Source organism: Phyllopteryx taeniolatus, chromosome 13 (assembly GCF_024500385.1).
Source record: "Phyllopteryx taeniolatus isolate TA_2022b chromosome 13, UOR_Ptae_1.2, whole genome shotgun sequence".
NCBI lineage: Eukaryota > Metazoa > Chordata > Actinopteri > Syngnathiformes > Syngnathidae > Phyllopteryx > Phyllopteryx taeniolatus.
In genome coordinates this window covers 12,722,687-12,749,728 of record NC_084514.1, presented here as the reverse complement: position 1 = coordinate 12,749,728, position 27,042 = coordinate 12,722,687, and the positions used below count along the sequence as shown (strand labels likewise).

The 27,042-nt window shown below is 44.6% G+C and overlaps 1 protein-coding gene across 2 annotated transcripts; it reads right to left on the bottom strand.

Annotated features, from left to right (window-relative positions):
• Nucleotides 1-154: 154 nt before the first annotated feature.
• Nucleotides 155-25,923, bottom strand: rab3gap2 (RAB3 GTPase activating protein subunit 2 (non-catalytic)). Of its 2 annotated transcripts, none has more exons than XM_061793780.1 (35): nucleotides 25,551-25,923; nucleotides 25,231-25,322; nucleotides 22,370-22,484; nucleotides 21,951-22,032; nucleotides 21,378-21,425; nucleotides 21,218-21,293; nucleotides 20,989-21,090; nucleotides 20,780-20,879; nucleotides 19,373-19,471; nucleotides 17,679-17,827; nucleotides 17,491-17,570; nucleotides 17,127-17,219; nucleotides 16,866-17,005; nucleotides 14,685-14,880; nucleotides 14,432-14,575; nucleotides 11,738-11,820; nucleotides 11,513-11,577; nucleotides 10,016-10,106; nucleotides 9,796-9,917; nucleotides 9,437-9,650; nucleotides 9,221-9,318; nucleotides 9,023-9,131; nucleotides 8,761-8,921; nucleotides 8,093-8,267; nucleotides 7,855-8,016; nucleotides 7,673-7,779; nucleotides 7,522-7,588; nucleotides 6,999-7,069; nucleotides 6,891-6,926; nucleotides 6,740-6,814; nucleotides 5,835-6,050; nucleotides 5,529-5,618; nucleotides 2,428-2,652; nucleotides 2,200-2,364; nucleotides 155-1,449 (listed from the first exon to the last, which is right to left on the bottom strand). In XM_061793780.1, the coding sequence occupies exons 1-35, from the start codon at nucleotides 25,651-25,653 to the stop codon at nucleotides 1,297-1,299; spliced, it is 4,104 nt and encodes a 1,367-aa protein (XP_061649764.1). In that variant the 5' UTR covers nucleotides 25,654-25,923; the 3' UTR covers nucleotides 155-1,296. The 2 variants fall into 2 exon arrangements, with proteins under 2 accessions (XP_061649764.1, XP_061649763.1); XM_061793779.1 differs by having other exon boundaries at nucleotides 25,231-25,325; nucleotides 25,551-25,922.
• Between the last annotated feature and the right edge of the window lie 1,119 nt (nucleotides 25,924-27,042).

The following is a 27,042-nucleotide window of genomic DNA, read 5'->3' as shown; positions in this document are numbered from 1 at the left end:
AAGACTCGAAATTGTGAATGTTTGTTTGTTTGTATGTGCCCTGTGATTGGCTGGCAACCAGTTCAGGGTGTACCCTGCCTCCCGACCTCAGTTAGCTGGGATAGGCTCCAGCATACCCGCGATCCTAGTGAAGAGAAGTGCTGTAGAAAATGGATGGATGGAGATTCTGTTTATTCTGTCCATTGGCAGCATCTGGACACAGGACTACAGAATAAAAGGCTTTGCAGGCACTGTGAGAATAGAAGTGCTTCCATATATTATATACATCACTAAACAAGGTCCTTATTCCTTATGATACTAAATGTGGAAAAATAACTGATGACCACACACTTGAAGATGAGGGTCATCAGCTCAGGTATCCACAAGTGTGATAAATGCTACATACAAAAATATGGGATGTTAAAAAGGTCAACAACCAACTGAAACAGTTAAGCACTATAAACATGATTTGAATAAATACAAACTCCATGACAATACAATGGAACCTCGATAAAATGGATATCGGATAAAACGGACCGTCGGGATTGAATCATTTGTCCAAAAATGTCACATACAATGTCTGTTAGTTCCACAATTGGCGGCTGTTTTCTTACTGGCGCTGTGGCACAATGCAGGCAAAGAATGGGACTGACATATTTCTGGGTCACAGATATACAATTCCAAAAGACGTCTCCTGTGCCTACGTGGCGGCCATGTTGAATGTGGGGCATTAACCTGACAAGCATGTTATGATGGTTCCATCTATTGTGGCAGAGAGAGCAGCATCGCTGCAGTGGTACCTCTGCGGAATACAAAACAAGTCTTTGGACTCTGAAACATGCTATTTTTGGTACAGTAAAAAAAAAATTGCCAAGCCGTTCACCTTTGCAAACAGATTTGGAACTAGGAAGCACACTAATTCCTCACGGCTCATGAAAGCAACTTGCCTATGACGAGTACTATACGTCAGCAATGTCACCATGCCCAAGCACACCGGTGTGGTACGTTTGGATAACACGCGAAACTTTGAAAACATTTAAGCTTTTTTTTTTGCAATAACTTTATACTGTACTGTGTGTTTCAGGCCACAAAAAATGTTTGACTGTACAGTGATATGGGTGAATATGGCAAAAAAAAAAAAGGTTCAATGTAACGTAATGTATAGGACTACTCCTCTCTGCTATTAGTCCGTTCTATCGAGGTTCCACTGTCTAAGGGAAATATGGTCTTTGTTTACATAACTTGTATTTACTTTAGGAGCTCATGCATGATATGTTTGTACTAAACTATACTAAACTGTCAACATCATTTGCTGAGTCAGTCCTCCGCTGTCAGGGCATCCACTGCCTCCAAAAGGTGCAGTGCCAGGCTGTACTGGGCGTGGTTCTCTGGAAGCATCTCGATCAAGTGGCCCACCAGCCTACTGGTCTGAGGCAGGGGCACCAGGGGGCACCGCAGCTCACTGGGGTCCTGAAAACCCACAGAATAAATACTGCATAAACTTACAATACTGACTGACTAGATAGTACTTTGGGCAGGGTTGGGGAAACTTTAGTGCTCAAGGGCCACATTTGATTTCTTTAGAAGGTAAAAAAAAAAAAAAAAATGTTAGTTCATTTGAATTCTAAAATAAAACTTGGCCATTTTAAAGGACACTTTTACAATGATTTAATTCTTTTCCTTTTGGCTTGTCCCATTAGGGGTCGCCACAGTGTATCATCCTTTTCCATGTTAGCCTATTTATTATTTTTATTTGAAAATCGACACTAAATTAACCAATTATTTAGTGACTTGGGCATATGGTATTCAAATTTAGTTTACCGCCTAATAAATCATTTGATACTGAATTCTAAGAGTAGCGGTAGGTATTCCTTTCATAAGACTCCTCCACGTCTATTTTTCAGTTTCTACTGACACTTCACACATTCAAACTACGACGGTAGCGAAGAAGGCTAAAATCGTCATTCACACTGCTTTTGCGTTTGCTCACTCTGCCTGGAGTCAAACGACTGGTACGGGTTGGTTTACCTGTGGTGCAATCAGATCGCTTCTACGTGTGGCATCATGGTGAAAAGGTCTATTGGTAAGTTTGTGAATGGTGAATCACAAACAGGTCGGGGGTTTACGGTCATGATGAAGACGACCCAAGGCAATTTCATGAGGTGCGCCAGGGGCTCTAAACTCCCCAAAGATGCCAAAAGAAAGTGGTGGGGTCCTCACCATAGCCTTGAGCCATGTGCAGAGGGTGGGGGGCAGGCGGGCCAGTAGCTCCATAGCAGGCTGCGTCTGGCTCTGGCTGCGCAGCAGTGAGTAGCTCAGCCTTTGGCCCGTGATCATCAGCAGCTGAGAGCCCAGCACGTCCTTGTCCTCAACTTCTAACATCACCTAAGAGACACAATCAGGCGGCGTTACCGAAAGTTGGTGGTGGATGTGTATCCTCGATCTGACCTCCTCCGCGTGAAGGTCCAGGCCCTGGTTGTAGAGCTGGCACACCAGGTGTCGTCGCAGGACGTCGGGGGAGACCTGCAGTAGGCTGCCGAGCTCGAGGCACAGCGAGGGCCACCGCTCGGCCTGGGCGCCACTCGCGGGCAGCGTCCGGGGCCTGGCGCCGGAGGCGGAGTCAGACGGATCGCCGATACGCTGCACCCAGGACGTTAACACCCGCAGAAGGAACTGGGGCAGAGGGGAGGGCGGATGGAGGATAACCATGTGGCCAAAGTTACACAAGACAATGACGACGCAGAACATTCAGCTCATCATTTATTATTCTCCGAATAGGAAAGCAATGATGATATATAAAGAGCAAAATCAACAAAAATGGTCCAGCTAATCTCCATCAAAAAAGCCCATCTGACTTGAACAGAGACTAGTAGGGCTATATAGATATAGGTTCAGTACCACTTTTTTTTCCCAGCCTGATACCACCACGAGTATTTACTCTCGAGTATCCACTGATACAGATACCGTAACATTTCAATTAACACAATGGTAGATCATTGTGAACAAAGACCCATCTTTCTTGGTGACGCAAATGATGATTGGCCCCATGTGTCAAACCGCCACAGTGTCGTTCGTGCATCTTACCAGTGAGGAGGACTTATTCGATCTAAGATTTTTTTTGCCTTAAGTATCGCTGGCTGCTATCGTACCCTCCCTATACATTGATACATTGAAATCATGCAGTACTTTTCCAGCAAGGCCTTCTCTGCTGGCCAAAACACCATGAGCACTAAGCACTAAGCTACGTTTACAATTTTAAATGGACAAGTTGGAGTTTAAAACTAAAACATTTTTGTCATATTTCTAAACTGTCTGTATGACCCTGACAGTAGAATATGAATCTTTTGAAAAATCTGAAATGAGGCTGCATTCAAATATTGCTCGCAGTTGCTCACATTCTAACTCAATTTGAAGTCATTCATTTATTCCAGTTCTTCTCTTTTCTCTGCTGTCTGCCGAGTCACTCAGTAAACGTTATGGATGTCATGGATGACTTTTAAAACATTTCACTAATATAAGAGAGGGAGGCAATTATACGTCATCGCTCCCAGAATGCATTGTGCACGCAAAAACACGGGGGCCATTGTTTATCAAATGAAATTGGTTCTATTTGAAGACGGATTTGTCATTACTAACTGGGTTCCTTTGAACATTTTTTCGAGATACGAGTGGTCATTTGGCTGATTTGTTTGTTTTGAGTTGCGAGCACAAATTTGAGCGTCGTATGGTGGCAGTGAACGCAACCCACTTTAGAAAAAGCAGCAGTTTGGCAGAAGAACAATTCTAAAGAAGAAGAAGAAGAAAAGAAAAAAAGACGAGGCTTCAAACTGTTTAATGCCGCTCCCAGATGAATTTACTGTCAAACAACATAAAACAAAGCGAATTAGAAGTTGTGTATTTAAAATACCCAAAGTTTGCCTCGAGAATCCGGCCGCTAGTTTAATGCGAACACATAACGGACAACGCAACGCAACTGACGAGGTAACGGATAGCATCGGCAGTTGCGGTGTTGTAACTGATATTTGACCACAAACTGTGACGCAACAGATAATATCAAAACGCTTACAGGCAAACAGTATTTATCCGACTAACATAATCTTACTGAGTCACTATGGGTCAGTGGTGAGTCTTCGTCGTTTGTGTCCGTGTGACAGTGTTATGCTGCCCCGCGGTAGCATCACAATTCATTGAATTGAAGCATTTCATCATGACGCGTAACTGTTTCGTCACCGGAAGCCAATTATTAATGAACATTTCATTAACAAAGACCAAATCATTTAAATATATAAATCAGGTGAAATGTATTCTTTTTGTATTCTTTGGCTACACGAGATCTTAACCTGACGTGCGTAGCGTCTGTCGCCCGACAAGAGAGCCGTCGCTAGGGGTGTCGAACTCATTGTCTCGGGCCACATTGCAGTCATGGTTTCGTTATCGGAGCCAAGGCCATTACGACTGTGAAGCATTCTAAATGTATGATGGCCTACAAATTGATGGATAACCTCTTTTGAAATCAGAAGCAAGTCAAACATTGGGCAACTATTATTCAACAATTTAAAAAAACAAAAGGCTTGGTAACAGAAAATACTTGCCATATCTTAATGTTATTCAAAGTGAAGAGAATTTGCAGCTTTTGTATTTTAGCAAGAAACAAAGTCAACACACATGATTTTTTTTTTTCCACGGGCCACATAAAATGATGTGACTGGCCAGATCTGGCCCCCCAGGCCTCGAGTTTGACACCCGCGATGCCCGCTATGCCTAATCCCGACTGCCCACTCTGTGATTCTACATGTTTATTCTGTTTTGAAGGACAGGTGGTGGGCCTGTCACGATAATCACTCTATCGACTCATCGTTCGTTGAATAAAATGGACACGCTACGTTTTTTCCGGACTCGATAAATTGTCACTGTTGCAGTGAGCCGCCGAGAGTTGGACGGCTGTGTCATTAGCAGCTATTGGGCTCGTGGAACGCCGGCGGACTGGCGCACTCTTGCCGGCGTTGGCTTCGTTCGATAATCCACACTCCTCTCAGCCTTGCTCCGTATGCAGCGTGCAGATTCCCACAACTAAGACACTTGAGGGAAAGTCAACCGTTTGTTGTCGCGAGCTAACGAGTTGAGCACTTCTCTCCACATTGTTGTGCGTTAACGCAAACACGGGAACGTTAACCGTTTAGTAAGCGTAACCTCAGTGGCACACGTTATGCAGCCAGTAGTCGATGACAGCAAACGTCAAAAGGTATATTTGACTGACAGGTCAAGGGCTCGTTTTCACAAATAGGCCTAGCCACGCCGAAATCATTTAGCCTTTAAATCTGACTGTCACAAGGATGAGCAGGTGACAAACTGCAAAAAAAAAAAATAATCATCATAATAATAATAATACAAAACCTGCAATGCACTGAATCCGCAATAAATGAACCGCGATACGGCGGCTTTGGTGAAAATGAATTCTTCCCCCCCCCCCCGACTGCAGCTTTAATGATTGGTAGGCACAATATTTTCGGACCTTTCGAAAAAGGCCGACTAGAGGAGAGAAGTCTCACCTCTTGTCGTAGTAGGACCAGTCCTGGGTCCATGTCTCCACTTGGCATGAGCTGAATGGTGGTCAGGTCTCTGAAGAAAGCATTTTTACCCTGGAAGAATGCTTGGAGTTATTCATGAGATAAATGACACACTGGATTTTTATTTTCACGCCTGAGTCTTGACATTGCCCATACCAAGCACTTTAGCATTGTGAATGGAAAAAAAATCCAAACGGTATATCTATATTTGGGGTTTTTCGCCGCCAACAGAATCGAAGCGTCGTGAAGGTGAAGGAGGACCACTGCGGAACGAAGCCGTCTCCTCACCTTGCTGTCGAACAGGCTGAGAGGTTTCACCTTCAGGCTGAAAGTCGAGGCGGCGTGTAGCAGGGAGGCTAGCAGACAGTGGTGCTGCACCAGGGGATAGTGAACACCTTTCTGCTCCAGGGCCAGTTCAGCTATCGAGGCCGGGCCCTCGGCTCCGCACCAAACTTCTTCCACAGACAGCTCTGGGGGCGGGACCTCAGCTACCGCAGAGTCCGCCTGGAAGGGAGCAGAGATAAAAGAATACTTGGAACACGTTTGAGTTTGAAACACCTACGTGGTGGTCAACAACACAATGAAAGCTCAATGTCTTATTTGGTCTGGTCTTCTACATGAAGATGGCTGAGAACGGGTAGAGTGACATTTGGGTCTGGTAACATTTTCTTCCATCTTTTAGAACGGTTAGGCCTGAAAGGCACAGCACGTCATTTTCTATAATGCGTATCCTCAATCATGTTACAGGTGCGCTACAGCCTCAAAGAAAGATTCATACTCTCCTTCGCACCATCGCTGAGTGGGAACTGAACCTAAGCCACTACACCGTCAGTGACCAAGTTTACTAATAAAGGGATCGTAGCGACAATTCAGAGTCTTGCATTAAACTAACATGGATGCTTTTGGAATGTGGAGAGAAGCTGGGGGTACCGCGAGCACATGCAAACGCTACACACAAAGTTTCCAAAGCCAAATCTCACAACCGTGTAGCAGATGTGCTAACCACAAGCTCACCGTGTTGCCCACCACTACAGTCCTCTGAGCGGAAATTAAAAAAAAAAAAAAAAAAAAAAACAGAGCACAGGTGGAGCCACCGGCCATTCTGCATGCCATGTTGCGGACTTTCCTTACTTCCACGGACGGTAGTTGACAAAAGACAATGGGCACTGATTCTTAACCAAGAGTGCGGTCACCTCCATGAGGATTTGCAGCAGCCGGACACAGCAAACCAAGAAGGAAGTCAAAGCTCTGTCTCCCATTCCTACATCCTGCAAACAAACACAAAACCCATCACAATCAAGCTAAGGAGAAAGTCAATGATTTAGAACCTTCGAAGGTACTTACCCGTCGGCACAAGCGATCTTTGGGTGCTTTGCCCACCTGGGAACCGCAAGATAAAACATTTGGATCTGATAAACAAAATCTCCTTGTTATTGTGAGGGTACTGCTTACCTTCTCAACCAGGAAGGCTGCCGCAGAGAAACGTTTGACAATAAACGTAGTCCACATCATTGTGCAAATGCCTGTGAAAAAGATTCACGCTTCGTCAAGAACAAACAGCTGATGCCCAAACATCAGTTCATCCCCGCTCGGAGGGGATGACGCCACTAAGCAGAGAAGTAGCTACTACTCATGTTCGGAGAAATAAGTCCTTTTACTCTTGTACTACAGTTAGAAAAAAACCAAAACAATTGTTCATTTTGGTTTGTGTGTACTTAGGTAGCTACAGTGTTTGTTCAACGGGGGGGGGAAGGTTATTTACCCAAACATTTCAAAATAGATTTTAGAACTACAATTGCAATGCAATGATACCGTGAAAGTGCTACTTTTGCTCACGGTAAACGTATCTGATACTGGCCCCTTGCCTAGATGACAACTCTCGGATTGGGTCTCATGAAGTGGTGTAGGTGCATGAAAGGCAGTGCCCAGTGAATGTGGCCATGTCATCACTGTAGATGTTATTAGAAAAGGCTACCGAGTTGGATCTGTGGACTGGAGACCAGCTTCAGATGCTCCATGGCCCGGCACAAGTGTGCGGCCTCCTAGAAGAAAAACAAGTGAAAGATCAGAGCGGCCATGATGCTTTTGAGGAAAAAGAGTGTCTTGATCTTGTGTGTGATTAGAACCTCTGGGTCTTTGTTCCATTGCACCACATACTCCCAGCAGCAATGTGCGAAGAGCAAGTTTGGGGAGAGGGAGCGTGGGAAGCGCTTGCACATCGCCACCAACATCTCTGCGTGAGCATGCAAATCAAATTGTAGTCATACTGAAATACAGATACAGCGGCTTCATTTGAGATCATCCTGACCTGCTGTTCCATCTGAATTCTCTTGACTTTTTAACACTTTGACATCTTGGCCTGCCCCCTCGCCTAACGTTTTATCTTCGCTCTTCTGAAGGACTTCTTTTAGTTGCTCGGGGGCCAGGTTGTGCCTGAACACCCACTTGGAGACATTGTCGGCGATGCCACCTCGAGAGACGACAATCAAAAGAATTATCATGAAGAAAACAAAAGAAAGAAATCCTTAAGACAAGAGGAGTCCAACCTGAGCCGCCCTCCAGCAGTGTTTTTATGGAGCACGGCACCACAGGGCCTCCTGCCGATGCGACAGTCGGCGGCACCAAGAGGAGCGTCTGCAGCGCTAGAACATCCTCCAGCTGACGAACGCACACCGCCCATTGCTCCAGCTCCAAAGACACTGCTTCCCACTCTGACTGTAACTGTCACATGTCCACACAGATGGCGGCAGTGCTTCAACACCAAGTTCTCCGTCAATGTGCCGATCCGTCCCTGTATAGCGCAAGCAGCGGACACCCCCCCGCGCCCCCACGTTGCCAACTTTGCAGAACGTCTGACTAGCTCATGTTAATCTGTGCTAACACCGCAGCTCTGCCTAAAACCTTTGTGCCTTTGAGCCGATAGACACGACAGACAGAGCTTCGCTGGGCGTCGCTTGGAAAAGGCGGCTTTTCCAATAGCCGAGCCGCCGAGTCGTAGGCTGAGATGGTAATCGGAAGAAGAAATGTGGAACATTTGGGAAAAAGGCAAACACCACAAACAATTCAAATGGGGATTTTCCAGAGGACGACCACTTTAATACGGTATTTCTGATTTGTAAAAATGTATGTCTCAAGAGGCGTGGAGCTCAAGGAAGAAACTTCACTCTCTTCAGAAATACAAAACAGAGACAACTCCCGATTTTTCGCGTTCTACCTCGCTGTCTGCCCTGCTGGCGATGGCGGCCACGGCAACACGATGAGAAACAAAAGCAGCCAGCAGAGCGGCTGCAGAGTTTTGCGACTGTACTAATATGTTGCGGCCCCGCTGCCACCAGGGTGAGACGGACTGGGGGTCCCACGACTCTTCTATGGCACCTGAGGTGAAGAGGGAGAGTGGCCATCTTCATTATTTGATCAATTGGAGGAAAAGCGAGCTCGTGCTTGATTATTCTATACGTATAGATAATTATACGTACCTTCCATGTTGCTGAGGAGGACCAGTAACGCGTGAAGGTTTTGAAAACATTCTGTCGGGGTCCGGAGCAACTCCTTTTCTCGTTGCAACCACATACTCAGCAAGAGAGTCTGAAACGAGACAAAGGGACACGAAGATTAAAAACGGTGGTTGTTTTCAGCCTTAAAGAACAGAAAGATAATTCCATCAATCGTCCTACTAGTAGCTGCGACGGACTGATGCCAGCCTGTTGTAGTTTGTCACAGATTTTGTGTGGGGAGCTTTGACCACACAGACAAGCCCAGAAGATAAAGCTCCCTGCACAGAACACATGCAAGTCAACCCCCAGTCTCTCCTTCAGTGAGATTGGAAACTGGATTGGGGTTATTGACACAGTGAATAAGCTAACGGAGAAAGAAATGATAACTGTGTGTACCTAACTGGTTCCATTCTACTTCAGAACGCTGGATAAGCTTTAACTGCCCATCCTCTGTGCATTCGATCTGGGATACGAAGGCCTGGGCAGGCAGGGCTGCGTCTGGTGCGTCTTGGACAAAAGAAACGCTGGGCCTCGAGTTGAGCTCGGCGTAGCGTTGCAAGCTAGGACCTACACGAGCCAATTCGCCCTCAATGCCATCCAGGCCATCCACCTGCATGGGGGGGGGGGGGGGGGGGGGGGGGGGTTTGTAGGGAAGTATACACCATTTCAAATCATGATCGTACTTCTTACATGAGTCAAAGCAACGCTATTCAGTTCCAAAGTGTGTTTTGGTAGGCCTGCGCGTGTACACCTACAGCTTCGTCGTGCTCCTCAGTGTCAGCACCGGAGTTCACGTGGCGGATGTCAGTGTAGAGCGTAAGCAATTTCAGCTTGGAGGAGCAGAACTGCAGTAACACGGGATCCACTTGTTCAGCGCCTGGTACACACATATTTAGCACACAGAGAAATCCAAATTACGATATAGTGCCCACTCAAGTGAAAAAAGAATGCTCTCGTTTAGATGAGCGACTCCACCTTGCTGTTGCAGAGCGCTGAGTAAGGCGCATGTGATGTTTGTGAGACACGACACAGGGATGTTCTTGTGGGACAGCAAAGACTCCAAAGCCTCCAAAGGAAGAAAAGAAGTCAAAAAGGGTTAGCCCCTTGAAATGCAGCATCTCATTTTCAAGGGGGCTCGCAACATAGATCTAGAAAATACAGTCGTTACTTTTATAAAAAGCAACAAATTGATACAAAACAAAATATTCAAAATATCTTCACGGCAGACCAGCGCCCTTTTCAAGGGCGGCGTCTCAGAAAGTGCATCTTTTGCACAATTGTCAAAAGAAATCAATAAATGTACCGGCATTACCAGGAAACTATTAACCCTTTATTGCTCAGTGACTGGTTTTTTGTTTTTTCCTTTCTTTCTGTCTCCAAAGCGTTCTCTGTCAGTCACTTGACCGTCTGTTGTGGTACTCGAGCGGCTCCAAATTCCTTGTGTGTTTTTGGGACGTACTTGGCAAATAAAGAGGATTCGGATTCGGATTCTGACTGTAAATCGTTAAGAATGCTGCGTTATGTCAGTTCGTGTTCATTCTCACCTAAACAGTGTTAATAGTGGTTATGTGTTGACCCCACCTCTTCATCTTGTTGTTGCGTTACCTCTTGTTTGTCTCGCAACGTGACAGATGAGGTAGCTGCCTCGTTGTCACTGCCTGGTACACGCATGTGACGCGTGACAAGTCGCGTCGAAGCCTCCGTATTACACTATCGCCACTTATTGCTCGAATTCAAGACTCAAGTCAGGGAAATCATTTGCTTACACAAAATGAGACAAAGTTGAACCCATTTTAGTACGTGCCGCAGCAAAACGAATCCTCAACCTTCTCAAATTGTATCGTGTTTTAGAGTGTCGAAACTTTTCAACTTCCTTATATCTATGTATAATGTATACTATTGGCTTGTGACTATTTTGGGGGCGGTAAAAATATGCAGATGATACACAAGCAATTACGGTACATCAAAAGCATAAACTAGGTTATAGTAGAATTTGTATCCTCATTTGTGACCTCAGGGGCCGATATTCTGTCAGTTGTGATTAAGCCTGCGTGTCTGCATAGGAGACAAGAAATGTAAAGACTCATCGATTGTTTGATACAGAGCGCAAGACATCCATTTTATTTATGAGGACACACAGGTTTAATCACAGCTGATACAATATTGCCCTCGGACCCCAAATTCAAATTGCTTTTAACACGAGTAAGCATTCTTCTCTTTTTCTGTCAAACTCACACAACCCCGTTGTTGTACTATGGCCGACTACGTTTCTCATCCGCACCGTGACTTTAGACAGTTTACAAAGGTCATCGCTCAGGCATCCACCAAAATCACGGAATGACTCCTTTCCCTATTCCGCCACCCACCCACCCCCCCAGCCTTGTCTCGGGACCGTCGCATTTTGTCCTCGGTTCCCTGAAGCGGGGCCGCCGTGGCCGTCGGGAACATTGTGTAAACATAGCTTAATCATACTTGTTTTTGAATGGAGGAGTTTTTGATATCCAGCAGCACGCCTTTGGCCTCGCTCTCCAAAATATCTGGAAAGATCAATCATCAAACTAAATATCAATGATTTACCAAAGCCTAATCAAAGACTAATGGTCACTTAACCTTAGGTAGGGTAAATCATGATTTGATGCCCTGCCCACATCAAATTACATGAACATGAACAGTCTCAAAGGCAGAATAATCGCTCACCAGGCTCCATATCGCTGGTCTTGAGTATTGTTGTCACTTTCTTGAACAAATGCATATCTTTGGCTCCTTCACTCTTCTTGTCGCTGAAACGAATACAATTCATTCAAATCTTTCCAACTATCTTTGTATATCACAAAAATAAGATGGCAGGCCTGTGAATGTGAATAGCCAGGAAAGTACCGGTAATTATTAGAGACAGGTTCCTTAAGTGTGTCACCCTTCTTTCAAAGTGCAGAACCTTCCAGCTCACTTGCCTTCTTCATATGCTATTCATTCTTTAGAATGAATTGAATAAGTGTTGAACAATTGGGCTGGAAAACAGCCACACGTTATGCAAGAAAACGACAGCGCTGATTAGTTGATGGTGGAACCTAGACCTACGAGTTTAAAGCCATCCCATGACCAAGCTCAATTTACCCCGATATCGCATTCAAACACCAAAATGTTTTTGTCACGTTCTTAATAAGCAAGAAAATAGCACTTGGTGATATAAAACAATGTCAAGAAATGATTTGGTTTCATAACGTGTAATTACTGTACATACTACGGCGGTGACTCGAGTGGGCGTGGAAAAGCGATTTGTAAATCAGAATTTTCTGACTTGAATGAGAACACATCATACTACTTACTTTATTCAGAGAAGAGCTACAACTGCTGCCGTGCTACATTTACTGAAAAAGATACAAAATATTTCACGCTTTTTAGCCGGTGTTTATGGCAAACGCAGAGTTTCTGCACCCTTCACCGAGAACTCCACGGAAGCTGCACAGATATTCAAGGCAGCGCTACAAACAAACCCGGCAGGCAGCCATCGCCGAGGTGGACGGCGACTGCACCAGAATGAATTGGAGAAAGTTGATCCAACACGGCGCGGGAGATGCCGAGATCTAGCTGGCGAGGACCCGTCTAATTAGCTGGGCAGCTCGCTAAAAAGAAGGCACCGACAGGTGGAAAAGCAACCCGGGTTGAGGGAGGTTAGGGTTAAAGTGAGGCCTTTTAAACCCTAACCCTAAAAAAAGTCTGTGTTTGTGTACACACGCGCACGCAGAGTATTTGCCCCCTTCTCAAATTCTTTGCGTCGTTTTCCCACTTTAATGATCAAGGCCATCAAACATAAGTATCAAAAAAGATAACTCAGGTAAACATAAAATGCAGTTTTTAGATGGTGATTGTGATTATGAATTAATGAAAAAAAAAAAACACTATTCAAATCTACCTAGCCCTGTGTGAAAAAGGTCCCTGTCCCCTAAACCTAAGAACTGCTTGGGCCATCCTCAGCAGCAACAACCGAAATGAGCTGGCAATGAGTCCTTCACGTCTCTGTGGAGACATTTTGCACAATTGTTTGAATTCAGCAACACTGGAGGGTTTTCGAGCACGGACGGTCTTTTTCAGGTCATTTCAATTGGATTCACGTCCAGACTTTGAACAGGCCACTCCAAAACCTTCATTTTGTTTTTTTAAGCCATTCAGAAGTTGACTTGGGGGTGAAGGTTATCCTGCTGCGGAACCCAAGTTTGAGGTCACAAACTGATTGCTGAACAGGATTTTCTGTTCTCTTCACGGTTCCATTAATCACAGCAAGTTGTCCCGGTCCCGAAGGAGCCACGCAGCCCGAGACCATCACACTACCATCACCATTCTTTGAATTTTGGTATGCTGTTCTTTTTCTGAAATGCTGTGCTACATTTACACCAGATGTAATACATACAACTTCCCAAAAGCTCAACTTTCATCTCGTCAGTCCATATATTCTCCCAAAGGTCTTGGGAATTATTCAGATGATTTTTTTTTTTTTTTTTGCAAAAGTAAGACAAGCCTTTATGATCTCTTTGGTCAACGGTGGTTTTCGCCATGGATGCCATTTTTGCCCCGTCTCTCCCTTATTGGTGTGTCAAGAGAGTTTTGACACCTGCAGTTCTTTTGAAGTTGTCCTGAGTTCCTTTGTGGCCTCCTGGATTAGTCACTGCCGTTCTCTTGGGTTCAGCTTTGTAGGCCGGCCACTCGTGGGAAGGTTCACCGCTGTTCATCTTTTCTCCAAGTGAGGATACCGGCTCTCTCTACGGCTCACTGAAATCCGAAAGCTTGAAATGGCTTTTGTAACCCTTTCGATCACTTGATTTCTCGACTGTTTAGGAATTTCTTTTAGATGGTGTCATTTTGTTGCAGCTTTTTTCGATCTTTTGGCTGACTTGATTTTGTCACTGTTTCAGTGATTTCTTGATTGCACAGGTCTGGAAGTAATCAGGATTGAATGTGATCAGTGAAACTTAACTAATGATTAGGGGGTAATTACTATCTGAAAGGATTGAGAAAAAAAACTCTTGCTACAGTTTGTTATCCTTAAGCCACTTTGTAACCGGTTTGGCAGCATTGTCCATTTGGAAGACCCCTTTGCGCCCAAGGTTTAAGTTCCTGGCTGATGCCATCCATTTTGTCACCCCCGAATTTCACAGTTGGGCTAGGGTTCAGAGGCTTGCGAGCTTTCCGCTTTCTCCTCGAAACGTAACGATCCTCATTATGGCCAAACATTTCAATTTGACTTTTGTCAGACCATAGTACATGCCTCCAAAAATGAAGGTCTTTTTCCCGTGTGCATTTACAAGCTGGGTGTGTGTTTTGCAGTATGTTTTCCATATGTATGGATTGATGTTAACTAGTGTGTGCACATGTACTCCATTTTAGTGGAACAACCTGAGGGCCAGGTGGAAGGGAACATTCACAGTCCTTAGGGCTCCTGTGACGGGATCCAGCAAACATACTTGATGGGTGTGGATCTTCCAGCCCTGACTGGTCACACGGTTCACCCCTAACAGACGGTAACCAGCATACAGCAACCTGGAGGTGAACACACGCTAAGATCCTAAGCAATGCAGAGTGGTATCAAATATGCACCGGTGAAAAGGTATTTAAGGTTTGACATGAAGCAATGTTTTTGTCTGTGTACCTGCAGTGTTTCCCGACAGTGAATGCACCCACTCGAGGTCCGTATTGCATCGCCCAGATCTCCAGGATCCCTCTGCGAGGAGCGTAAATAACCAAAAACAGCGCATGGCGCCTGGCGAGGGAAGATGAGGCGGAGCGTTCCCGACTGACTCGATCCTCTGGAACATGCAGCCAACCCAGCTGGGCGTCTCTGTAACCTTTCAGTAAATAGATTTGCATGACCAAGAGACACGAAAAAAATCTTGAATAACTCATTTCCCCCTGAGACAATCCGATCCAAAATACAGTAATCCCTTGTTTAGCATATTGATGCTGTTAATTATATGTTCAATGGTCCCTTGAGAGATGAGTCAAATTTGTTCTGTGACCGTGCTCTTAAATGTAAACACTCGTATCGCAAAACATATTTCCCCATCAAAATCAATGGAAATGCAATTGAATCCCTGTCAGTCCTCCCCTAACCGCACCACTTTTGAACAAAAAAGTTGCAGTATATTGTAAAAACAGAATAGAAGAGAATGTAAAGATATCAACTGGTTTGATGTAGTTTAATCAAGCCAACAGTCTCACACGCACACGTTGAAGTTGCGCGGCTGTACCTTTGAATGTGTCTCTCTCACTTTCTCTCCCTCCCCTCTCCTCTCCTCACTTGACCCCAGCCCTCTCATGCTCCTTGTTGTGAACAGGAAGGCTCCACATCTTTGTGGCTTGTCAGCTTTTAATCATAAAACTTACACTCAACAGTACGGTATTGTGTATATATAAAAAAAAAAAAAAAAAAAAAAAAAAAAAACACGGTAACAACATTTGCACCCTTCGTGACATTCCGTTCTTCTTTAATGGTATGCTTTTGAGTGAATCCTCCACATCAATGGCTCGCATCTTCTGCAGACGTCCCTACCCAACTTCTCTGCTGCGTAAAATGGATCTTTTCTCCACAGCTTCAAATTGTTTTAAACACCAAGCTGGCGTTATTTAAATGTTCTATATCAATTGTTAGCCTGTGTGACTGGCTATGTGGTGTTTCCCATTGTATGGTTGATGGAGGCTTTGTGGCTGTTTCAACTACACGTGTAATTGTATGGTTAGTTTGACAGTAAAGTCGAATTAGTGGTAGCAATTAACAGCCTGAAGCCTCTTTTATGAAGAAAATGTCCTCATTACATCAACCAAAGCTCTGCTTTGCCGCATGCCGGCATAGCATTTTAACGACTATACAACGGTGCTACGCACGCCGGGAAATCTGGTAGGCAGCAAGCCACCATGTTTTCACATGGCCTGTCACGATAGCTTAGCAACTGGCTTCCCTGCCGTCTGTCTCCCGTCTTGTCCTCCCTCTGTCCTTTGTGATAAGCATACTTGTCAGAATGTAGTTTATTCGCTGTCATGGAGGCGATGATTAGTGACTTATGCTGTGTTGAGAATGGATGCCATGTATACGTTCGCCTCCGCAGCTCGGCAGTTCCGGGAGAACAGGAACGTTAGTCCCAGTTCCAATCGGTTCACGATTCTCGATGCCCGACCGCACATTCCGCCTTAGTAGCCCAACAGCGGAAAGCGGCAAGCTTGGGCGACAATAGGGACGCGGCAGCGTGGACGAGCCGCTAGCATAATGACCATAAAGCCACGTTTGTTCCCACAATTCAACGTGACATGCAAATAACAATTATTGCCGTAATAAAGACATTTATTTGTGTTGTTCATATGTTGTTATTAGTTCAGCAGTTTTATTTTGGTGACAAAAGTCTTTCTGAAACCGAAAATGCACTTTTGGTCTAATTTCGGCCAACTGAAATTTTGGTGCATCGCTATTATTATTATGATGATTATTGTGTAGTATGAAACTAATATCAACAGTGGGGGACTTCCAACTGATTCAATGTGTGTTTAGATCCATGATTTTGACTACAATGAGTCAAGATTTTGAATGTGTAACAAGGAGTATGAAAGAATCAAAATCAAAGCTTGAGGGGGGGGAAAATGCAACCTAAGACATGGTCCAATAAATAAACAAGCAAGAGAAAATGAAGACAAGGGATAGATAAAGTTGTCCCTCCTTTCCAAGTCTTCGTATTCAATTAGATGTTCTAACGATCCCATTTACAAGGTATCTGTATATTGAAACAACATACTGTATCACCATTTCTTGAGCACGGTTATTCTCCTTCTGCTTTCTCCTCACCTTTCCACATGCGAATTGCAATTCCTCTGTTTAGGTCCAGCAGCGTGACTCGACCAAAGTCATCAGTTACTCCGGCCAGCGTGTTACAAGGGGACAGGCAAATGGACTCGCCATGGCGGCGAGAGTCTGGGAGACCAAATCTGAACGAGAGAGGTCAGGATAAAAACTGCATACCGACAAACCTCATTTGATTAATACAATATTGACCACACCCAAAATAGGAGTCCAATTTGTATTCATTTGAAACTATGAGAATAGCACCTGATCCCCAGGGGTGTTGCAGGCTCCACCTTGGACCTGTGTTTCTGGACACTCTCATCTTGGTTCTTGTTCTTGCTCCATCCCAGCCATCCACTGAAAGATGATGAAAGAAAATAATAGAATGGGACACAAGCAGGAGGATTGCTTGTGTTTGTTTGAGTATTGTCAGCAGTCAGTCTTATGCCCAAGTGTGTACAACGGGGGGGGGGGGGGGGGGGGGAGAAGCAATCACAGACACGAAGAGACATAACACATTACAAACATTGAGCTGGGGTCATTAGTACAGTTATATTTATCATTGAGACAACCTTTTCACCATTTTAAGCTCATTGATTTTGTTTTGTGAATTGAAAAGCTTCCACACCTGGCAGCACTGAAGAGGGCGGATGTAAGTTTACTGGCCACAGCGAGAGCCACATGAGAGAGAAGAGGCTGGCTGCTTCCCTGAGGACAAGCAGTGACGACTATTATCCCATTTGTGTTATTGCAGTCATTTCAATATTTGTCCACAAGTGTATACTGGAAAGTGCTGTAATTGCTGTCATGGCTCACCTCTACCGCATAGTAAAAGCCAGTGTACGGGCCCCCTCCCACAGTGACGTACTGGCTCATGGCAGGAGGGCTGCCTTTGACCGAAGCATTAAATCCCCCCAAAACAGAGGCGTTCTTCATCTGATCAAACACATTGAGTGTCATGACACCTAGTGAGATGAAGGATATGCGGGGAGGGGGGAGGGGGTTACTCAATCCAACAGAAGCAGGATGCAACTCAAGTAAATGATTATATTTGCGCATTGCACATCAAAATAAGTCAATGTAATTAGGTTCTTTTCTGGGTGTGGATTCCAAGGAAAACAGCACATCATCACACCTTTCGTTAGGTCCTGTGGAAAAAAACACAGCAACACATACGATGGCATGCATCTTAACAATGGAACTTTTCAGAAACAAGTATTGTATTTTAACTCCCTCCAGATCGAAAAGAACTAAAGAATGACAGTGTATACCACCGGGCAGCCCCCGTGGTGCAGGCGCCTTCTGTGTCAATTGACTTGCCTGTGTTCGCAGACACACACCCCTGGGACTTGTTCGCCGGGTGTGGGGCAACTCACTCATTGCAACAAATAACCTACCTATGCATCCCCTCACTTGCGCTCTGGTCCTATAGATGTTTAGAATTGACATAGCCACTCCCACGACACTTCAGTTGCAGTTGGGCCCACGACCTCTGTCCTGCATGCTTCCGCTTCTGTACCTGGCCTGTCCGGTCCCCATGCTAATGTGTCATTTTACGAGCTATATGATTGACTTTCCTCATCTTATTTACAGCTAGTGTCTTGTCTTGTATCGTCTTCTTTTCCTATATTATTTCGCTACCTCTTCACTCTCTCTCCTTTTAGTTGTTTCTGTCACTGGCCTTTAAAAACTTGGCTCTGTTCGACTGAACGACTGTAATGCTCAATAAATAGTCGCTGAGTGTGGGTTGCCTTTTCACTCTCTCTCCTTTTGGTTGTTTCTGTCCTCCTTTCTGCTTGACCAGGACAAAATAAATAAGTAAATAAACAAACATCCATCCATCCTTTTTCTGTCCCACTTGAAAAAATGTAATAAAAAAGTGAATGTGCAAATTCCGATGTGTGTGTGCATTTGTGTGAGCGAGATTAACACGCACCCCATTGGAATACAGTATCACCTCTCAGTGAAGTGAAAGCCCGATTGAGATGTACCAAATGAAGAAAGTAACTCGTAAAATAGTCAAGTAGTATTCAAGTCAAATATTTGTCTTAACCCACATACATTGACATCACTGCACTTGAGGTAGGATGTTCAAAGCAATATATTTAACACGAGATCATTTCATTTGGTTGAACTATGGAATGCCGCAGCTCACGACTGGAAGCAGTAAAATGATGTATTCTTTTAAAAACAGCATGTTTTTCCAACATCATTTTAGGTTTCAGACTACAAAGGCTCTCGCAATTGAACAATCTTTTTGTTCAATATATATAGAGAGAGAGATTTTCTTGGCATGAACTTTACATTTACATTTTTAGATATTAGGTAACTTTGGTGCTTGAGTACAAGGCCATGCACACTATACAGATATTACAGTTTGTGACGTATTAAACTGTAGTTTTTGGCAAGATCAGACTTTTTGCCTAAATATATATAGTCATTATAATAATTGCTACAACAACCAAGATCTTGGCACAGGACTGTCAGTGAGTTTCAGTGGTAAGACTTACCCACACTACAGTGGTCTACAATAGTGTCCATGTCCTGGAGAGCCCACTTCTTATAGGCCAGCGGAGGAGGCTGAATCACATCGCTCCCAGCAGCTGCCGCTACAAGACGAGCACAAAGAGGGATCGTAGCATCTAATGACGTCATAAAAAGCTTGAAAAAGACAGTATTGTCAGAAACCGTGAAACAGTAATTTCATTATCCAGTTTCCCCTTTAGGTTGTAGGCATAATTCATATTTTAATGATTGGTCATAATTCACCCAGGGAGGCAAGTGTACACCCAAACCCATTCACCCACACAAAGCACTTGCAAAAGCCTTGTTACTGGATTTACACTTTTGCCCTTGGCTAGCAAATGAAGAGAACATTCTCAATACACAAAATTGTAACATTCATTGTAACTAGGGCTGCCCGATATTTTGTCTGACAATCTTCATCGCGATGTCTGCTGCGACGTTGGGGTTTCTTTGAACCGTAATGTTAAACGTGACTAGCGGAGGGACCTGTTTGGACATGCAAATAGAAAGAATGTACACCTGCTACATTTCCTATTTCACTCTTCAGAATGAAACGAGACAGCTGCGAGGTGCATTCAGGGACACTGCGTAAATGGGAGAGAATTTGTTCTTTTGTTACACAGTCCATAATTGTAAAAATGGATTACTAGGAAAATTATTATTTGTATCAGAATGCTTTACTTACAAGACTGCACGATCACATTGTGATAATATGGAATGTGTTTTGTTTTGTAATACAACAGTAGCTGCATATTGTTAATATAGTCAGCCAGAGCTACAAGGAATGCAACGCTATTAATGGCCTTTCACCATCGTTACTGTCATACTGTGTTGCGTGTTTTTGTTTGCATATTGAAGGACAAAAGTCCTGTGTTTGTTTAATTCCTCATTTTCAAAAAGCCCATTGAAGCAACACGTTTTCACTGATGTTTTTGAGATTGTAGGGTGAAAGCTGCAGCTGGCCACTAGCGTGGACTGAATGGGTGGCAACAGTGGGGACATGAAATGCCAGTATTTTGAGGGTAATAGACCGTCAGCAATATATTGAACAGGAAAAAAAAAGCACTATGAACTAGTTTGTTTTGGGACTGGTGAACTTGGTTCAAAATTTTGAATGATGAACAATCAACTGAAGTAGTTAATTTTTTGAATGATGAATTGAACTTTGAACAAGTTCACGTGGAAAATTGACTTTCCCAAAACTGATCCTGTATTATTCCCCATCGCAACATGTATTGCAGGTTTGAAAAAAAATTGCAATGTCATTTTTTTCCAATACATAACCCTGTGCAACCCTTCAACTGCCCAACCAGATGACAGTCACGCACGCAAGCGTCGCATGCACACGTGCTCACACGCGCGCGCACACACACACACACACACACAGATACCTCTTGCAACCTGGTTCCGGCAAGCGCGTAGGGACTGGAAGAGGCTGAAACCATCTATGGTGACCAGTGCAGCAGGGTAAAGGATGCTTATCTCTTCATGCTGGGATGGAAAACGTTAGTGCCTACTATTAGTGATCGTGCCGAAGAACGTTTCATTCATTCAAGATAAATCGGGAAAACAAAAATACACTATTTCACTGATATCCAACCTGCTCAGTCACACCAGGATGGCGAGGGATCTCATATGTGCGACACTTTAGCCTTAAAACTTGGTCCTCGTGAAGCAATTGGGCCAGTAGCAGAACCCCATTCTAATGACAAATATTACATATTACATTCAATGAAAAAAAGACACGAATATAAACGACAAAATATACATTGATTTCCTTCTATGTAACAACAATCAATCTGGAGGTGAGGGAATTTGAATTACTGTACCTCTGTGTAGAACCGGACATGGCCAGAAGTGAAACCCACAACAACGCATGTCCAGTCAGGTCGCCCAGTGGAGCTCCTACCAAAAAAAACAGACATACGCACATGCTATCAAGCTACAGTACCTACCATTGACCACCGACACATTTTTTTCGAGAAATACCTTTTCTGGCTTGCCAGTGGTATACAGATGGTGCTGCTCACACACTCTCTGCCAAGAGAAATTGTACAGTAACCCTGACATTTATTTCTTGAAATCATGTTCAATTATTGAACTACGTGGAGCACATATCAACACATGCATGCAGTAAAACCGACATAAACCACTTGTATAAGCCTTGTTATTGGCTGTGTGCTGGTAACCAAATGGCTCATTTGGATTGAAATGTTATCTCACTGGCTGGCAACCCAAAAAAAAAAAACTAACTATCATCAATAATCCAAATCGGAACATAAACCTGTGCAATCTTAAACATTCAAACTTGAGGACAAACACATTTGATCTTAATATCTTAAATGATATTGAATTGAAGAGCTGCATGTTACATAGTAACTAGCCCTCAAAGAGCTTTCAGCGCTTAACGGCACCAGATTCCGTTTTCTTTCAGAATCAAAATTGGATATACAGTTGCATATCACATAGTAGAGAGTTTCTTTCCATCTTAAAATTCTAAATAGAAAGCTCCATAGTTCCAAAAAGGTGTGTTGACGCTATCAAAAATGAGCCTGATCTCACCCTTCTTCAGTGCTGAGTATTCCACTCCAAGACACAGCCAGGGTCATCTCTTCTCTGCCACCACCATCTGTTCGCCACTTAGCTGTACACAATCAGCCAAATATAACTTCTTTGTCGAGCAAGAGATGATTTATCTACCTGTTTTTCTGGAAATTGCCAGGACAGAGTTGTAAAGATCAACACCTGACACTCACTTATCCCATCCTGGTGCGCCGAACGCAATTGTTTCTGTCTATTTGTATTTCCCGTCTAATGTCACTGCGTGCTCGTGCGGCTATCCGTCGCTGATGTAATCTGATGGCGGGATGCCGTATACACACGCAGCAACAATGTGTTCGGCATAAAAGCCACCGGTGGATAAATGGTGCCTGTGTCTTCTGTATGCGGCAATTTTCAGTGTGTCCGTGTCGACATCTGACCTGAGAGAAAGACAGCCTTTTGCTCACGAGCCACCACTAGCAGGTCTGAGCAGGGGGACAGGGATACGATGCAATCCTGAAGCCAGAGTCCACTAAGCTCTGTGCTTTCCTCCGCCTATAGGTTAATGGGGAAACAATGACACGAATAACACCTTGAGGCAACAGCAACAGAATAGTTTTCACTTCCTCCATCCGTTTTTTGGAGCGGTTGTCGTCATGAGGGTCACGGGTCGCCTGTCAATCGCATGGCTCATATAGACAGACAGGCATTCACAGCAGGGGTATCCAAACTATGGCTTGGGGGCTATTTGCGGCCCACGGCATACAGTAAAAGAACATTTTCCACGGCCCGTGATTATATTGAAAAAAGAAAGGTGCGCATAATGCAAAGTGTGCGTGTCAAAAATGGGAATGTTGCAACACCGCTAAAAACTACTACTACTTATACATTGGTTTTATATCGAGCTTTTACACAAAGATGCAAATAAACTATTTACAACTAAAACAGAAACGAAATTTAGGTGCAGGGTTCAAATTATTTTACTATGGTGTAGATGAGAAAGGAAATGGAGTAGGGGTTATGTTAAAGGACGAGTTAGCTAAGAATATCTGAAAAGAGTATCAGATCGAGTGATTAGGGTGACACTTGAAATTGAGGGTGTTATGTATCATGTGATTAGTGGCTAGAAATTCTGGAAGGAGCTAGACCAAGTAGTTCTGAGGATCCCAGACAGAGAGAGAGTCGTGATTGGTGCATATTTTAATGGGCATGTTGGTGAAGGAAACGGGTGATGAAGCAGTTGGGCATCCAGGTAAAAAACCTCGAGGGACAGTTGGTGGTAGACCTAGCAAAAAGGATGGAAATGGCTGTAGTGAACACTTCCTTCCGGAAGAGGCAGGAACATAGGGTGGCCTACAAGAGCGGAGGTAGAAGCACGCAGGTGGATTTCATCTTGTGCAGATGATGAAATCTGAAGGAGGTTACTGACTGTAAGCTTGGGGTAGGGGAGAGTGTGGCTAGACAGCATAGGATGGTGGTGTGTAAGAGGACTCTGGTGGTGGGGAGGAAGACTAGGAAGACGAAGGCAGAGCAGCTGAGACAGGAAGAGTGTTGTGGGGCTTTTCGGGAAGAGGTGAGACAGGCTCTCTGTGGGGACAGGAGGAGATTCCAGAAGACTGGGCCACTACAGCCAAGGTGATCAGAGAAACAGGCAGAAGAGTACTTGGTGTATCTTCGGGTAGGAAAGGGGAGAGGGAACCTCAAAGTACAGGAAATCATACAAGGAAAGAGGATAGCAAAGAAGAAGCGGGACACCGAAAGGACTGAGGAGAGGAGAAACGAATACGTGGAGCAAAGGTAGAGGTGGCAAAGGCCAAACGAGAGCCATGTGATGATGACATGTATGCCAGGTTGAACACTAAAGAAGGAGAAAAAGATCTGTACAGGTTGGCCAGACAGAGGGACAGAGATGGGAAGGATGTGAAGCAGATTAGGGTGATTAAGGATAGAGATGGAAATGTGTTGACTGGTGCAAGTAGTATCCTGGATAGATGGAAAGAATACTTTGAGGAGTCGATGAATGAGGAAAATCAGAGAGAAAGAAGAGTAGAAGAGCCAAGTGTGGTAGACCAGGAAGAAGCAATGACGAGTAAGGGGGATATTAGAAAGGCACTAAAGAGGAGGAAAAATGGAAAGGCAGTGGGTCCTGATGACATTCGTGTGGAGGTACGGAAGCATCTAGGGGAGGTGGCTGTGGAGTTTTTGACCAGCTTGTTCAACAGAATTCTAGTGCGTGAGAAGATGCCTGAGGAATGGAGGAAAAGTGCGCTGATGCCCATTTTTAAGAGCAAGGGTGATGTGCCGAGCTCTGGGAACTACAGAAGAATAAAGTTGATGTGCCACACAATGAAGTTATGGCAAAGGGTAGTGAAGGCTAGACTCAGTATTTGCGAGCAACAGTATGCTTTCATGCCTAGAAGGAGTACCACAGATGCATTATGTGCCTTGAGGGTGTTGATGGAAAAGAGGTCGATGCATTGTGTCTTTGTAGATCGAGAGAAAGCCTATGACAGAGTACCCAGAGAGGAACTGTGGTACTGCATGCGGAAGTCCGGCGTGGCAGAGAAGTGTGTTCCAACAAATACAGGACATGCAGAGCAGCGGTGGACACATCCAGAGGAGAGTGAGTGAGTGTATTGGTAGAAGCGCGATGAGGATGGCGCTGGAGGAAGACCAAAGCGAAGGTCGATCGATGTATTGAGGGAAGACATGACGGCAGTTGGTGCTAGACAGGAGGATGGAGGAGATGGGCTTACATGGAAAAGTTTGACGCGCTGTGGCGTCGCCTAACGGAATAAGGTCAAAAGAAAAGAAGAGACTGCATTGGGTAATTGCTTGATGGATTGGTTTTAGCGTGTATGCATGTAAATTAAAAGGGAAGCATGTTAAAGTGGCCCTCGCATTTCTGTATATGGCCTGTGGACGACCCTGATTTAGAGTCTTCAATTAACCTCAAAAGTATGGTTGGAGGATATGGGAGGAAGCCAAAGTTCTTAGAGAAAACACGCATACCCGATAACGAGAATCTTTCAACTCTGAGGCATTCGGGTGAACCGTTAACCCTCATGAGGACAAATGCTACAGAAAATGCTTGGCTGGTTGATTACTTGTTATCGTCAGGTACTCATTGAAGAAATACGACTATTCAACATTCTCTTCCTTGCTGTCATTTTCTCCAGCCATCAAAAAACAACAACAGACACTGCATGATTTTTTGCAGGGGAACTCAAATGCATCTGCCACTAAACAATGCAGGTCACCAAAACGTGATTGAAAGATGATGAAAAGCGACATGACAAACCGATGTGGCCGATGAGGCCTCTTGCTCGCTGCTCTTGTCGCTTTCCCAAGCGGTTTCCCAGTCAGAGGTGTCCCACGATAGCTCATTTTCTGCTACTGAGGAGGAACGGAAACAGCTCATTTCAACGCCAGACACACTCGTAGTGCCTGCTATTAAGTATATTCGCATGCGTGTCCCGAAAGAAAGAAAGAAAGAAAGAAAGAAAGAAAGACGTATTTTGAACTCTGAAAGTGAATAGTTGACTTTGGCCCCTGCGGAGGAGACATTAGAAGAAGAAGAAGAAGTTCTCCTCCAGCGTCAATCACGATGATGTCGATTACCTGTTTGATTCTTCTCCGCCGGCTCAGTTCGATCGTGGAACAAATAATCCCTGACCGCCTTGAGCTCTTGGAGACGACCACACTCCAATAAGCCGCAGGACATGTCGTCTCCGTCCTGCCTGGACCCAATTTGACAGTAAATTCGCCAGTTAGCCTGCGTGCTAACAGTCCACTTGGAGAAGAGCAACGTAGCCTCGCTGTTGACTTGTCGTGCTAACCTCACGAGACCCTTCTCACAATGCCGCTTTTTGACAAATACAACCAAATAGCAATACGTGTCTACTACACTAAATGTGCACAATATTTGCTGTCCGGGTTATGTGGGGGAAAACAACTCACGAGCATCAAATTGATTTGTTTCCGGGTTACGCTAAACAACATTTCAAAGTAAAAGCCAACGTGCTTCTCTGAAACTGTAGGAAATACAGTACGGTTCAAAAATGACAGTAAAATAAAGCTTTGCTCATAGATTCATGGAATCCGCACAATAACTAGTTCCCTAAATTTGAGCTTTTTTTTTTCTAGACATTCTTTTTTTTTTTGCTGGCATTATGCTGACCGACCGAATGCACCACTACACCATCAATGACTAAATATAGATATACAACGCCAATTCGTTTTTCCATGTCAAACTGAACAGTTTTATTTGAGAAATGTATGTATTTAGTTATTTTGGGCCGGTTAGAGCGTCAGCCTCACAGTTCTGAGGACCCGGGTTCGATCCCCGGCCCCGCCTGTGTGGAGTTTGCATGTTCTCCCCGTGCCTGCGTGGGTCTTCTTCCTCCCACATCCCCAAAACATGCATGAATTGGGAGAACTCTAAATTGCCCGTAGGCGTGACTGTGAGTGCGAATGGTTGTTTGTTTGTTCCTATGTGCCCTGCGATCGGCTGGCAACCAGTTGAGGGTGTACCCCGCCTCCTGCCCGACGATAGCTGGGCAGAAAATGGACGGATGGATGGATGGATTATGACACATCGACCCTCTTGGCCTCCAAAGTGTCCTTGCATGGTCAAAGGTCGAAGCAATGTTTTCCTCCCGTGAATGTAATGAACAACATGGCCAGCTGCTGGTCTCATTGTTCACCACTGTGTCTTTCTTTCCCATCCTTTCATCCATACACTTTAAAAAGCAGCAGGCGTGCTACCTGGGTACTTCCTGCATCTTCAGGAACAAATACACACCGGCCCACATCCGAAACAGTACCGTGCGTGCACATATAAAATAAACCCATACAAATGGGGGATGCCCAAACGTTAAACGCCGCAAAGCCGGACGCAGAAACTCAGGAAATAATTGCGTGTCGGAGAGGTCTTTGGGTCCGTTTCAGCCGCATTTCGTCATCCTGGTCTGTTACGTATGGAGCCGCTGTTGCTGATTTCAAAGCCACAGAAACAACTTCCCATCTGGTTCCCCTCCTTCCCTTGTTGACAAGCGAGTGAATTGGCATCGCTGTGCCCCCGGGTGGACGTGGCTTTGAATTCATCTAAGGA